Source organism: Marmota monax, unplaced genomic scaffold, assembly GCF_021218885.2.
Source record: "Marmota monax isolate L192 unplaced genomic scaffold, Marmota_monax_Labrador192_F-V1.1 WCK01_AAM20220418_F8-fsc00024, whole genome shotgun sequence".
In the NCBI taxonomy this organism is placed as follows: Eukaryota; Metazoa; Chordata; class Mammalia; order Rodentia; family Sciuridae; genus Marmota; species Marmota monax.
The window spans coordinates 7450719-7465439 of NW_026695224.1; the positions used below are offsets into that span (position 1 = coordinate 7450719).

Consider the following 14721-nt stretch of genomic DNA (forward strand, 5'->3'; position numbering starts at 1 on the left):
ATTTATTAGCTCTAGCAGTCTTTTGGTGGAGTTAGTTTTTGCATTTTTTATTTATTTTTATTTTTTTAGTTGTTGATAAACCTTTTATTTATTTATATGCAGTGCTGAGAATTGAACCCAGTGCCTCACACGTGCCAGGCAAGTATATTACCACTGAGCCACAGCTCCAGTCCCGAGTTTTTGCATTTTTTAAATGTAGGTTCATATCATCTGCAAACAGTGATATTTTGACTTTCTCCTTTCCCATTTTTTATCCCTTTTATTTTCTTCTCTTGCCTAATTACTCTGGCTAGAATTTATATCGCCATATTAAGTAGGAGTGGTGAGATTGTCCCAGATTTTAAAGGAATTGACTTCAGTTATTTCCCATTAATTATGAGGTTGGCTTTGAGTTTTTCACAAAAAGCCTTTATGATGTTGAGGTAGGTTCCTTCTATCCCAATTCCATCATCATTTTTATTATGAATGTGCACCCTGAAATTTCTTGCAGCCCAGTTAGCTCTTAGGCATTCTGGTGTTTTCAAATTATATATCAATATATAAAAATATGTATGTACTTATGTTCACGTATATATATTCCAGTTTGTCTAGTTGTCCTTAACTGGAAGGATGGTTTGGACTATCAAATTCAGCAGTGCTTGGGCAGAACTCCATCCTGCTGAAAAGGTCTCTTTCTTTCTCTCTCATCATGGACTTGTTTATTGTAGTAATCGAGACACTGGAAACGATTGGTACATTTCAAAACCACTGTTTAAAAAAAAAAGTGAAAAAAAGTAAATTGTATAAACAGCTGTCTGCAGTCTGACACTTATGTAAATAAAAAACAAAACAATTTTATACATATTCTGTGGGTGCATGTATACGTATACATAAAAATGATAAACTCCACTGGTGGGGAGAGGATCTGGATTAGGGGGTGATATGGTTCATGGGGATTTTAACCATGTGTATTATTCTGATTTTTAATGAAAATATAGTATTTTCATGTATTACTTGTGTTAATTTCAAAATTTTTGAAATTATGAATCACAGAAAAAAGAAAGAACAGGAAACAAGTGTGTAAGAAGTTACTGGCTGACTCTGGGTAGTGGGATAATGGGTCTTTTTCTGGCTTCTCCCCAGCTTCACTGAAGTACAGCTGACAACTGAAAAGTTTTGATCCTCATTTGTTTTCTTATGATCATGCAGGATTCCCTTCTCTATTAAGACTATTTATTTTGGATATTCCTGGACCAGCCAGGACAAAACTGCATCGTCAGGGAAGGGCTTGGATGGCTTACAGGTTTCTCAGCTCAACAGTGTCCTCTTCTGTTGCCACAGCAAAGTGCAGTTTCTTTAATAAATGTTTCTTATTGATTCGATACCACGATATTGACACCATTCAATCATACTCTCTTGTTTCACTGGGAGCCGAGGTTTCAGCTGGTTCCGTCTTTCATTTCACTTCCATGTCTCCAAGGGACATCTCTCCGCTTTTAAGACATCCAGTTCTCTTCCAGAAGTGCCTTTCCAAAGCTGCCACGTCTGATCCAAGGTACTTCAAGCCGATTCCTTTTACTTCTCCAGTGGCCAATCCTCTGACTTACCAGGTGTTCTAGCTTTCTGTTGCTGTGACAAAATACTGACATAAACAACTTGAAAGGAGAAAAGATTTATTCTGGCTCATAGTCTCTGATGAGAGTTCAGTCCATGGTTGCGTGGCCCTGTCAGATTGGGGCTGTGGGGAGGCTGACCACTGTGGCACGAGCTTGTGGCAAGCATGGATCTTCACCTGTGGCCAGGAAGCAGAGAAAAAGAGGTCGGAGCTGGGGACAAGGACACAGCCCCATGGACCAAGCTTCCTTCCACTAGGGCCACCTCCTAAGGGTTCCTCCACCTCCCAACAGCACCACAGCTGGTGACCAAGCCTTTAACACATGAATCTTTGGGGGACATTCCATATCCAAAATACAGCACCTGAATTGAGACCAGCTCTTGACAGCGGTCCTTCTCCTTCTTGGGGAATCTTCACTGGTATCACGTATGTTCTGCCACCATTAGGATCCTGTGGTAGTCTCTTCTCTTAGGTTCAATCCTGGCCTTGCTCCCCTCTGCTGTGGGCTTCTGAGCTGAGGCTAATTTATTTCATCAAGTGAAATTTGTAGGATTTTCTGTTGTAGGAGTAGACTAACTCCTTGTCCTATTAGAACCCAGAATAATAATAATCTATCCATAAATATATATGATTTTTCTTGTCAATCTAACATTAACATATTTTTAACTTTCAGGAAGGGCTGTTTTGGCTATCCCTTTGCTACTGACTTCTCATTTTATTGCATTTTGCTTGGAGAAATATCATCTTAAGATTTTAGTTCTTTGGAAATCGAGACTTCCTTTGTGGTTGAGAACACAGTCGATTTCTTTTATTTCTCTTTGAATGTTCCATGGGTATTCTATATGCATTTGAATTTAGTAATCCTGCTAACCAAATCTTTTTTTCTAAGTTTTTGATCTTTTATTCTCTGCAAGTTAAAGCCCACTATTAAAATTGATGTAGCCTTAATATTTTCCCACAATTCTTTAAGTTGTTGATGCATGTATTTTGAGACTAGGTGTGCATGTTTAAGAACACATATCTTAAAAAAAAAACAACAAAAAACCACATATCTTTGACTTGTTGTTCCCCTGAATAGTACAAAATGTCCTTTGATTTCTACCTTGAATTCGAATAGTCGTGAAAGAAAACTGTCACACTGTCTTCATGTTTACATACCCAATATTTCTTGTCTATTTTGTGTTTTACAGCCTGTTTTTCTTCTCTTTGGAAAAGACTTCCCAGCTTCTAGATTGTATGCATAGTCTCTTTAAGTTTTTTCCTAAAACTTATCAGTTAATATGTAACTATAACAAAACATATTGGTACCAAAGAAAGCTTGATTTTAATATTTCCTTAAATTTTTAAAAGCCTTCTTCTTCTTGCCGGTGATTCCTGAGAGCCTTCTGAGTTTTGTCTCCATGACTTGTAAAAAGATACAAGAAGAAAAGATACAAAAATTAGCCTGCATGTTTAGCATTAATTAAAATTAGCCTTCAGGTTCAGAACGATTGATGCAGTGTGCCCCTGCCATGTTAAATGAAGGCATTAAACCTGCCTGAGCTGGGCGCCTCTGCAGTGCCAGCCACTCACTCGGGAGGCTGAGCATGGATGGGGGTACTGAGTTAGGCCAGCCTGGGCAACATCTCAAAAAGCAAACAACAAACACCTACAACCAAAAACCAGGCGAGTTTTCACACAAAGAAAGCTGCTGGAGCCTTCATAGATGCGTGTATCTAAATAAATAGTTGTAGCTCCAAGAGAAGAAATAGGAAAGAGGAAGAGAAAAAAATGTGCTTTGATGAACTTGAAAAATACGCACAGGAGGCTAGGCAGATGGAAGGAGGAATTTAGATGACAGAAATATGAAAATCAAGATGCTGATTTTCTCTTCTTTTTTTTGTGGTGCTGGGGATTGAACCCAGGGCCTTGTGGATGCAAGGCAAGCATTCTACTAACCAAGCTATATCCCCAGCCCAAGCTGCTGATGTTCTCAAAAAAGAAAACATGGTCAGTGTGGTGGTGCACACCTGTAATGCTCATGACCTAGGAGGCTGAGGCGGAAGAATCTCAGGTTCGAGGTCAGCCTCAGCAACTTAGCAAGGCCCTAAACAACTTAGTGCAAACCTCAAAATAAAAAATTAAAAGGCCTGGAGGTGCAGCTCAGTGGTAAAGCACACCTGGGTTCAATCCCCAACAACTTAATGAGACTCTGTGTCAAAAAATAAAAAAAGCTAGGGATGTATGTAGCTCAGTGGTAAAGCCCCCGTGGGTTCCAATCCCCAGCACCACTTAAAAAAAAAAAGAGACAGAGAAAAAAAATAGTGTCCAGTGAAGACAGAGGTGACACTGTTAGAGGATGAGAAAAGGAATCTCTACAGAGTGAGAAGGGGGAAAGGCAGGAGGCATTCACCTCAGAACAGAGGTCGCGGTCTAAGAGTACCAGAGTTCGCTTGAGAAGGCCTAAGGAGAAACACGACTTAATGTATTAGTGAATGTCACGTAGAAAACGAAGGGGCAAGGACCAAAGCCACTTATACCTGTAACATGGGCCCACTTTTGCAGGAGGTTAGACTATAAGGTGGACTCCACTGGTGCCACTTTGAAATGGAAGTGAAAATTCTATCTTGCAAGATAAGAAAGATTAGGATGAGGAGGTGTTTTCTACTTCTATATTTTTAGTTTTTAAACAACTTGTTTCTATTGCTTTGATATTTTTTTAGCTTTCTGGTTGACCTGGAAGTTATTTTTGTTCTGAACAAAGGGGATATAAAGCTGCGTCTGCTCCCATTCATGGATTTAATTAGGCATGTTGCCCAATCTCTAATAAATCATGGGTTTAGTTTTTCTTTGTTAAGGTAGTCAGAGGCCTTCAGGCATGAGTGACTTATAAAAATGTACTTTCATCGTTGGGGATGAATTATCATCCTGATATTGTCAATCATTCAATAATTTTATATCTCCAAAGCTCTCCCTCAGTTGTTTTGTATTACACAAAGATGACATTTTATTCTCATATTTGTTCACAGACATGATTCACATTTTGCTATTTAGTACATAAGGAAAGCATTCTAAATTCAGCAATAGTGCCAGTTTGACTAAAAAAAAAGTTATTTTCCATATCCACAAAAATGTTAATCAGATTCTTGTTAGAACATGTGTAAGAACTGGTTTTCATTGTCACAGCTCTTGATGTCAGATTACTAAAATAATTTATGTTCTGTTGTGGGAACATGGGTGCATGCAGAACCTCCCCAATCACATGAGCACTTCTCAGCCCACACTTCTTCATAACACATAGAAATTATTTGTGTTTTGTGGTAACAAATGAATGGCAGGAACAGCAGAATTTCAATGTGGCCTTTCTTTATTTGATTAAACATATTCTCTATTTATTCTTTAAAAAAACTAATTTAAGTTAAACGGCAACAAACCATGATAATTTAGAAAACATGTTGAAACTGAGAGTGAAGAGAAATGTTCTCTACGTAAACCACACTGTAAACCATAAGACTTATTTTTGTCAACTGCTTCTCATGACAGTGGCTGGGAATTTGACATTTCTACTACAGTAGGCAAAAAAACATGTAAAATACACTCTCCCACATACCACATTACATCTCTATTTATATTTCCAAACTAAAAGCATTACCACCCAAAAAAGTGCTGAGTGTACTGCGTAGTTACACTAAAAGCTGTTAAGTTCATCCAAGCCTCACCTTGAACTAGAGTGTCTGTGTGGCAAGGCTGCTCCTGACAGCTCCTCACTCTAGTCACACTTAATGGATCATGCTTGGCTCACTGAGAAAAAACCATCATTTGTGAACCCAAAAGGTATGAACTTTTCAATGAACTCTGGTTAACACAAGACAAACACAAAAATATCCCAAGGGACTTCCATATATGATAGCACTCAATACTACTGACACACTTTGAGATGTGTCAGCAGCCATTGTGTGTGAAAATGAATGTTGTGAAAGTGTGCAAGAATTGAAGCTGAGTATTTTAAAACCAGAAGAGAAGTCTTTGATATTATATTCTAGTACACATGAACACAACAGAAACATGGCTAATTCTCTAATCTTATCTGAGACATACATTCTGTACCGCTGAATAGCTCCCAGAAGTTTCCTAATAAAAACTTGCCCTCTTTACTTGAAGATCCTAAGAAGTCAGTGCAATCCAGTTCTTTTCCCTATAGAAAGGGTATTTAGTTTGGGATGTAACATTTTAAAACAATAATACAAACCTCCTGGGAGAATACCACAATAAATGTCTCAAAAACCACTCAGTTAATCCCAGGGTATAATCTGGCTGTTTTAAATTACTGGAGGGAATATTATGGGCCTTAATGACACTGTAACTGCATGAAGCCAAAGAAAGCTAGAAAGAGAGGCCAAAAAGATGAGCTCAGAGCCAGCTGAAGTGACAACAAACATGTGGTTGTTTACTAGGATTGGAGAGGTTTTGTCTGCAGATGTTTGTGGTCTCTAGAAGGTTCCAGAGGAATGAGCTGTTAGGAAGATTTGCAGAGTTTGATGAGAACAAGCTTCTCCTTGGAGATGGCAGGCCCCAGGATAGGGAGGCTCAATGGTAGAGACAGAATTTATAGATTTCTGTGGTCAGATCATACTCTACTGGTCCCGAAATGTACATCAACAAATTAATATTGTACGGATGTCATTTCAAAGCCTCCTAAAGATGAGAGTCATTATTGAAGCCATTAGAGCACAGATGGTTCAAACTATATGCAGATATTCATACTTGCATTTTTGCATTATAGCTGCTTTTTTTTTCCTGTTGAACTGTAATGAATTGTCTCATAATCTATTCCATCTTCTTGCCATTAGCAGGCTTTGAATGTTCACAAATAGGAGCAAAGAACTCATTTTCCAGAGCTTTAATCACACAAAGAGGGAATGCCTAATTCTCTAAATGAAATGGTCTGTGATCACTGAAGCAGAGATTTAATATATCACGGCAAATTAGGTAGATTTTAATAAATTACTTATCTCCCTGAATACTTTACATATGCTTAAGAAGGAACATAGCCTGTTTGCAAACAGTGAAAACCCACAGCCTATAAAAATCCTTTGAAGAAAATGACAAATAAAAAAGTAAATTAAAAAATGAAATGCATTATATCCTAGACCTCTAGAGACAATTCCTTTGCAGCATTGATTCACAGCTCCATTAAAAATATCAATTAAATCCTTCAGTGAGATTGGGTAAAAGCTAGAAAATTAACTTTCTGAGCTGCTTTTTGAGGATCTGGTTATCCAGATACACCCCAGCATTGTCTAAGCTTGATGTAAATTTAAAAAATGATAAAAAGATACTCATTTCAGGTCTAACTAAGCATATCGGAATTTGAGTCACACTTTAAATAATTTCTATGTCATGAGCTAAGTTTTCAAAATGTAAATTTCACATCCATCTATCCATCATTTTTCTTTATACACATATATCCCTGGGTCCCCTATCACCAATAAGAACACATGAAAATAATACAAACAGGAAGAACTATAATTTTTAAGAAAGAAAAACAAAAAACTTGCAGTAATCTAGTAAGTTAGTGCCAAGTCTCCTTCTTTATATTTAATTGATAGAAACTGCATGCATCAAAGAAAATGCATACTGAGCTTTAATGTGCATAAAATGGATATTAGCATTTTAAAGAGAAAGATTAACACATTAATCCAAGTAATTTTCATATATTGCTTCTAATAAAATCTTCACAGTATAAAACTCTTAATGAGGCTAATCATAAGCATTCCATTTAGTGGGACGATTAGGGATAACATAAAAGTATCTTCTCTTTCATAGGTTTTCTAAGATTTATGTTTTTGCTTATTAAAAATAAAAATGGGAATTGCATTTCAGTTCTTCATAAGAAAATGTTGAAAATGCAAATAGGCTTTCTCATGCTATCATGAGGTATAAATTATTGAGAAGGTGCTGCCCATTGTGGAGAACTGAAGTCCTGAGGGGCAGCAGTCAGGGGAAGGAGGGAATAGCAAAATAAACAAACGAAAAACTATACAAAACTTGAACATTTCAAACCCAGGACTCCTGCTTCCCTGCTTCCCATGAATTATAGATTATACAAACCAGAGTAATTACACACAATCTCATCCAGAAACTTCAAGTGAGCATTTACTCAGAAGTAGGAGATGCCTCTGGAGCAGGTCCTTTTAAGACTCCTAGTCCTTTGCATTGCTCGTAGACAGACTGTAGGGCATGGAGAGCTTCAACTGTTACCTTGAGCTTGCCAATACCTACACCATCTGCTCGTGCATCAAAAACTAGGGAGAAAAGAGCAGAAAAGTGTTAGTGCCATTCATCAGATGTTTCTTGAGAGAAGTAGCTGAAACAGTAGTTGAGAAGATGAAAAGAGCTCTTGTAAAAGCCTAAAATTCACTGGCATCTCAGAAATCTAAAACATAAAGCTGATCTTTGAAGATGTGCAATTTAGTGTGTTGCATGTACATACTGTTTGTGGAGCTCAAACTAACGATCTAACCCTAAAGTTCACCTAGTGAAAAAGCTTCTGGACAATTCCCACACAGAATCGAAATTTCTAAGCTAGTAAGAAATGAAAGGTCTAAAAAGGACTAAAATATGATGCCAAAGTAGAATCTGTTTTAATGTCCAGTATAATAACAAATTTCAGAATGCAAACCACTGTAAAGAGGTCACATGATTGTGATTTGAACTGGTTATTTACCTTTCCAAAGAAAACATTTCATTTAAAGTATATTCTACATGAATTTAGGAAAAGTCAAATCGGTAGGCCCAGCAATCTTAAGTCTATGGAATGGCTCCAAAGGCCCAGGAACTTTTTGAATGTATACTGGCTTTTCTCAGCAGAGGGGCCAGTGCTTTGAGTGGTGCCCCAAAAGTAGGCCACTGGACTTCTCCAAGCTTGACCCTGCAGGATGCTGATTCAACACTCTGTGGACAATGACCTAGTAGTCCAAGGCCAGAATCCTAGACTTTGTAAGTTTCACAACACTTATGAGTCTTTGTACTTCCTGTTTATATTCCTTGAACTTTAATAACTGCTTGTACGTGTGTTTCTGCAGTATTTGGAATCAAACCCAACAGGGTTCTATTAAGCTACATCCCAACCCTTTTTATTTTGATACAACATCTCACTAAGTTGCCCAGACTGGTTTTGAATTTGTGGTCCTCCTGCCTTAGCCTCTCAGGTAGCGGGATTATAGACGCGTACTCCTGTGCCCGACGTGTGTGTGCATGTGTGTGTGTGTGCTCACACGCGCGTGTTTGTTTTAAGAGATGGGATTTTGCTATGCTGCCCAGGCTGGCCTTGAACTCCTGGATTCAAGTCTTTCTCCTGCCCCAGCCTCCTTATAGCTGGGTCCTCAGGCTTGTCCACTGCATTCAGCTCTGCGTGTATTTTAATTTCAAGAAAATCTGTAAGGAGGCCTTCAAGCTAAACTTGGTACACGAGGGCTTAGGTGGAGAAAGAGCAGCTGGGAGCACAGTGGCACAAATGGTCCCAGCTCACTCTCCTGAGTTTTCACCTCTCCTTTGGGACTGCTCACTTCTAAGTGACAGATGACAGGCATTAAGATCCTGACCTGACCCAGTACCCAATCTTCCGGCTTGTTCCCAAAATGTGGTCATAACAATCACTGTGTCAGTCCATTTTTGTCACTTGTCTCACAGGAAGAGAAGGTGGGTTGCTAAACAGAATCGATTGGAAAAATAGAGATCAAGAATATAAAGCAGAGATAGTTTTAGTCACTTTTGTCTGACTCCCTTGATCCTGTGAATCCTTAATGGGATTGGGATAAATATTTTATTCCTCTCCTCTTTTTCTTTAGTGCCAAAGTTATGAGCAACTGCCAAAGGTTAGCAATGTATACTTTGGAGGGATTTCCCAGAACAGTCTTCTAATCTGGTTATTTGGTGAATTTGGTTAGTTATTTGGATAAATTCTAACTTTTGAGCACTTGACACACATCCAGGACAAGCAGCTCCATGTAGGAACCAATGCATGGCACTTAAGAGGTGCTCAATTAAGTGTATGCTGAATGCATGAGCCAGGAAGTAAATAAGCTAGGGACATCTTTTCAGAGACAGTTCTAACTTAACAAATGAGATTGGAATCAATCTTTACTTTTTATTTTTTGGGAATTTCTCCATTTATTGTAAATAGCTCAGGCCTTCTCTGATTATGACTGTCAAAAGTCTGTTAACTACTTATTTATTTATTTATTTTTAAAAATTGCATTGCTGGGGCTCTAACCACTGGTAGCACTCTACCAGTGAGCTACATCTCTAGTCTCTTGGCAAAAGTCTGATTCATAAAGCACAATTCTTCCAGCATGTTATCAGTATGTCATATAGGAAGAGAAGGTAGGAATGAAGCACTGTTGGGTGTCATATCTGGTGAAATGACAACTTGAGAGAGCAGATTTTGTCAGGAAGCCCCTACTTCTGTTGAGTCCTGGTGGGGAATGAGTGAGCAAACCTACTTGGTTGCTAGAGGTACTAAATCACTGGGCTGTAACATTGAATTACAGAGAAAACTCGAGAAAGAGACTACCTTAATCACTCTTAAGGGTGAAGTGCCATAGCTGACATGAGACTTCCATGAACAATGTCAGCAGCAACAACGAAACTCAACTTTTTTCACCTTCTCACCCCATACTAAAAAAATGAATACTTCCTTGGGTAATAGTTATTTTAAAATTTCTATCAGTTTAAAGGAAAGCAGAGGGCGAGGGCAAGGGGAGAGATATAGGGGGACATTAGTTGGAGTTGCAAAGGACTCAGTTGATGTGACTCAGCTCCCTTGTAGCCAGCACAGAGGTTTTTATAAACAGTTGGACTTTAGCAGTTGTTGGTTGTGCAAACTGAGCAACACTTCCACTCATACCATCGATATTTTGCTCAATGATGTCTCTCCCTTTCTGAAACATGTCAGCGAGGTCAACATGAGCAATGCCAATGTCCTCACACTCCAGATCCTGCTCATCCTCTGGGGGGTCGGTGACAACGGTGAAACGAACACTGAGAACAGAGGACAGAGAAAATCACCACCAAGTGAGAAGTCTCTAAGAAACAAAACTGCCACTAGGTATGAAATCCAGACATTTCCAATGATCTCAATAAAAGAAAGTTACAGCAGGTTAGTTAAGTTCTTAAATTAACTATTAGAATTGTTATAGTATACCTAACCTTCAACTGAACGTTAATCCACTTTCTAAGCACTAAATGGCATTTATCTCTAGAATCTAAGACAAAGAGAAAGACGGGATGTTTGGTCTATTCTGCAACGTCTAATCATATATATGTGTGTATGTATTTTGGTACTGGGTATTGAACCCAGGGTGCTTTATCACTGAACTACGTATTCCCACCCCCTACCCCTACCCCTTTTAAAAAAAAGTTTGAGACAGGGTCTTGCTTAGGGCCTCACTAAATTGCTGAGGCTGGCTTCATAATTTACAATCCTTATGCCTCAGCTTCCTTGCTTACAGGCATGTGCCACTGTGCCTGGGTCTGATAATGTTTTGGTATCTTAACTTTTAAGACTAAAAGGATGAAGTGAATAAAGACCATGAGATTACATGATCAGCATTTTCTACAGAAAAAAAAAATGTCCCATTTTCTTTAGCAATGCATAACCTCTGGAGTTGGTACTAAGTAATTTAACCAATTGTGTGTGTTCTACAAAATGTAGGGATCATGCTCCTTGGGCAACATTCTGAACCATGTTAGATAAATGTTGTAGCTCTGCCCAACAGCTATATCAAATGTTTGTATTACTTAGCAATCTCTTGACTTACCATCATAGAATCCATGTTTTATTTTACTTTTAGACACATAATTGTAGGGTTATGATGGAACTGATTTGAATTAGTGGCTTGTGTTGAGGCCAAACACACTTGGATTGACTAAATGACAGGAATTTACAGTTAAGTACTCTTTTGATATGTCTTGGCAGCATAGCTTAAACCACGGATGCTTGTAAACTTTACCATCTTAAACTTTCGAAATGTATCTATCCCAAATCAGAAACAAAACAAGAAACATAAAAATCCAAGTCTCTGAGAAATCATGCCTTGAAAAATACAAATAAAATCCTTTCCAAATGCTTATAGGTAAACGTGACAATATTTTTAACCAATTTCCTGAAGATAAACATTCAGCTTTTCATTCCTTTATGAAGTTCCTGTTTTTAGCTAGCAATGTTTTGATTAGAAAATAGAAATCCCTAAGTCACAATCAAAGTTAACACTTATTCACACAATGACTATGAAGAGTACAGACCCAGGCCTTCCAAGTGGGTAAAATGTATATTTTATATAATATATAAAATAGAGGGATTAATAAGATGGCATGGTTTAGGGCACCCATTCTTGGTTCACATTCCTGCTTTTCTACTGTGTGACTTTGGACAAATTATTTAATCTCTGATTTCAGTTTCTTTAGTTGTGCAATGGGGATAATTATACCTATTTTGTAGGGTTCTTGGAGAAGATATGAGTAAACTGTGATTGGAACATAGTAAACACTGAATAAATGTTTGTTCATTTATTATTCCTATTTAAAATCTAGGCAGAGCAGCTTTAGCTTCTATATTTGTAGGGAAGAGAAAGGAGTTGGCATGAGAAAATCTTGTTTAAATTAAAAAGTAAGTCAGATTCCCAAATTATACATTGGCTATATCACTCATTTAAACAAAATGACTGAAGATCACAGAATTTGTCCTAAAATGAACGTGATTGGAACGCAAGGAATTAGAAATGACAACTGATACACCTTTTACAACACAAACTTACGCAGAGACAGAGGCTACCAAGATTGCAGGAATGTTGTGCTGTTTTCATGTATTTTAAGTATCTTTAACAAAAATTTTATTTCCTTATTTTTTGGTATTAAGAATTTTAACCCAGGGTTGTTTTACTATAGCCACATCCATCATCCTTTTAATTTTTGAGTCAGGGTCTTGCTAAATTGCTTAAGGTCCAAGTTGCTGAGGCTGGTCAGCCTCCTCAGTCTCTGGGATAACAGGCATGCGCCACCATGGCTGGTTATTTCATGTATCTTTATATCCGATAAATTTTAACCTCACATTTAAGAATTATATCTACACCACTTTACAAATGCAGGCTATTACTTCCGTTGAACAGAAAATAGAGAAATCTGAGAGAAAATGAGAAAAAAGAAAATGTTCCCAATTCTAGAGAAAGGGCTAGAAGTGTAAAAATGAAACATTTCTGCCTTTATACAGAGAGCAAAATAAGATAGCAGAAATAAAATTGTTAAACTGTAAAGTTAAGCTCAAAAAGGAGGAAAGTTCACTGGAACAATCTTAAAGGTAAAAACAGTGTGGCCACACTGTGTGCTCACAGACATCTTACATCTTACCTCTGCTCTGCCAGAACAAAGAGGCAAGACCTGTTCTGTGTCCCCAAGAGGCTCCCAGGCTGAGGACCTGGCTGTGCACATAAGTGGAGCAGATGGCAGTCCCCAGTGGAGGTGAGCGCATCGTGCTCCCCAGCTGCTCCTCCTCTGGCTCCTGGGACTTTCTTGACAGAGAACAGCCTTGCTAACTGTCCTGCCTGGTCCTAGGATGCCCACTGCACGTTACTTCCTGCCTGGAATCCCCTTGGCCTGGGATGGTCCTTCCTGGGCTCTTGTGCAGTAACTGGGTCCTCTTACCCTTCCTAAATCAGCTTGAATTCACCTCTTTGGATTTGCCATCACTGTCATTTTCTCTTAGCATTTAACTTCTTAAATTCTCTATTACTAATTGTCACAATATGTAATTGGTTTACTTGTTATCTTAGCCTGTCTTCCTCAGTGGTGGATCTGCTCAATAGAATACTGCTACAGAGAAAAACTAAAACTAAAAGAACTGAGTCAGTGTCAAAACAATAAGTTCAAGTAAATCATTCTCAAGTCCCATCTCCATATGTTACCTCTCTTTCAAGGTGTCACTTGTAAATTCCAATTATAGTGCAGGGCAGTGTGGAAAGGTGCTATAAACAATTGTGCAATGTCTCTAAGTTTAGACATGTCCAGGAGGACTGGAAGACTTCTCTTACTGTGGCTTTGTAAGTTACCACCAGTTTGGACCAGGGCTGCAGTCGGAGGGAGTGAGCCATCATAAACTTGGAGCTACTTGAAGTAAGGTGAAGTAACATGACCTCTGAGTACTCAGAAAAGTTGAGAACATGCACTGGAACAATAATGGGCTTTGGCCCTGGAAAAACTAAATGTCACTCTTATTTTCCTTAGGAGGGTAGAGGCCATCCTCTCCCACGAAGGTCAGCACTCCAAGTGCTCACTCAACAGTTGTGGCACGTGTGACACCTCTCTCAGTTTTGCTAAAAAAGAACACAAATGTTTATGTCTCTGTGGCGAGGTGTTTGGACATTTCTTAGAGAAGCAATGATGGCAGGGGGCGTCATCACAGTTACTATGGACTTTTTTCTTTTTACCTATTATGGTATAAACAAGTGGGTCTTCTGAGCAAAGGCAGGTTTGAAAGGAAAGTATCTGCCTTTTAAAAATAATTAAAAACCTCCCACATGTTTGAAGAAACAAAGTCATTTTCCCTCAAGGAGTAGTGTCACTTACAACATGCTCTATCATTCCAGAAACAATAAGGACACAGAGAAGACAAAGGACTAAAGAGACTACTAAGCCTGGTCCAGGATTGGCACATGGGGACAGAGTTCAACCCTATCAGTGATGGCTGGGCTTGTTGGCTTAGCTGCCTTGTAGACCTGTGGGGGGAGCAAAGTGAGGTTGGTGATCTGCTGGGATACCTCTGGGAGACTGGGGGTTTATGGGGGGTATTGAAAGAAGCTGAAAAATGGGAATTAGACAAGTCAAACTGGAGTGATTAGAATCCTGGAAAAAGTGGAACCTCTATTTCAAGAAGCCAACGAGAAAGGTACTCTTAGATCCCGAGAGCTAAGAATTCCAGTCTGTCTTCTTGAAACAGAAAATACTAGATTGGAAGCTCTTTTGAAGAACATAGCATCTTTTTTTGTTTTAAGTTTTTTTTTTTTTAATTCAATGGACCTTTATTTTATTTATTTATATGTGGTGCTGAGGATCGAACCCAGTGCCTCACACAAGCCAGGCAAGTGCACTACCAC

At 38.6% G+C, this 14721-nt stretch overlaps 1 protein-coding gene across 2 annotated transcripts in view; it reads right to left on the reverse strand.

Annotated features, from left to right (window-relative positions):
• Positions 1-4922: 4922 nt before the first annotated feature.
• Rpgrip1l (RPGRIP1 like) overlaps positions 4923-14721 on the reverse strand; it is a 101697-nt gene continuing 91898 nt past the window's right edge. For both annotated transcript variants that reach the window (XM_046435034.2, XM_046435031.2), the window contains exons 25-26: positions 10482-10615; positions 4923-7878 (exon numbers count right to left, since the gene is read on the reverse strand). In XM_046435034.2, the coding sequence (XP_046290990.1) occupies positions 7730-7878; positions 10482-10615 (283 nt within the window). In that variant the 3' untranslated portion in view covers positions 4923-7729. The remainder of the gene's footprint in view (positions 7879-10481; positions 10616-14721) is intronic.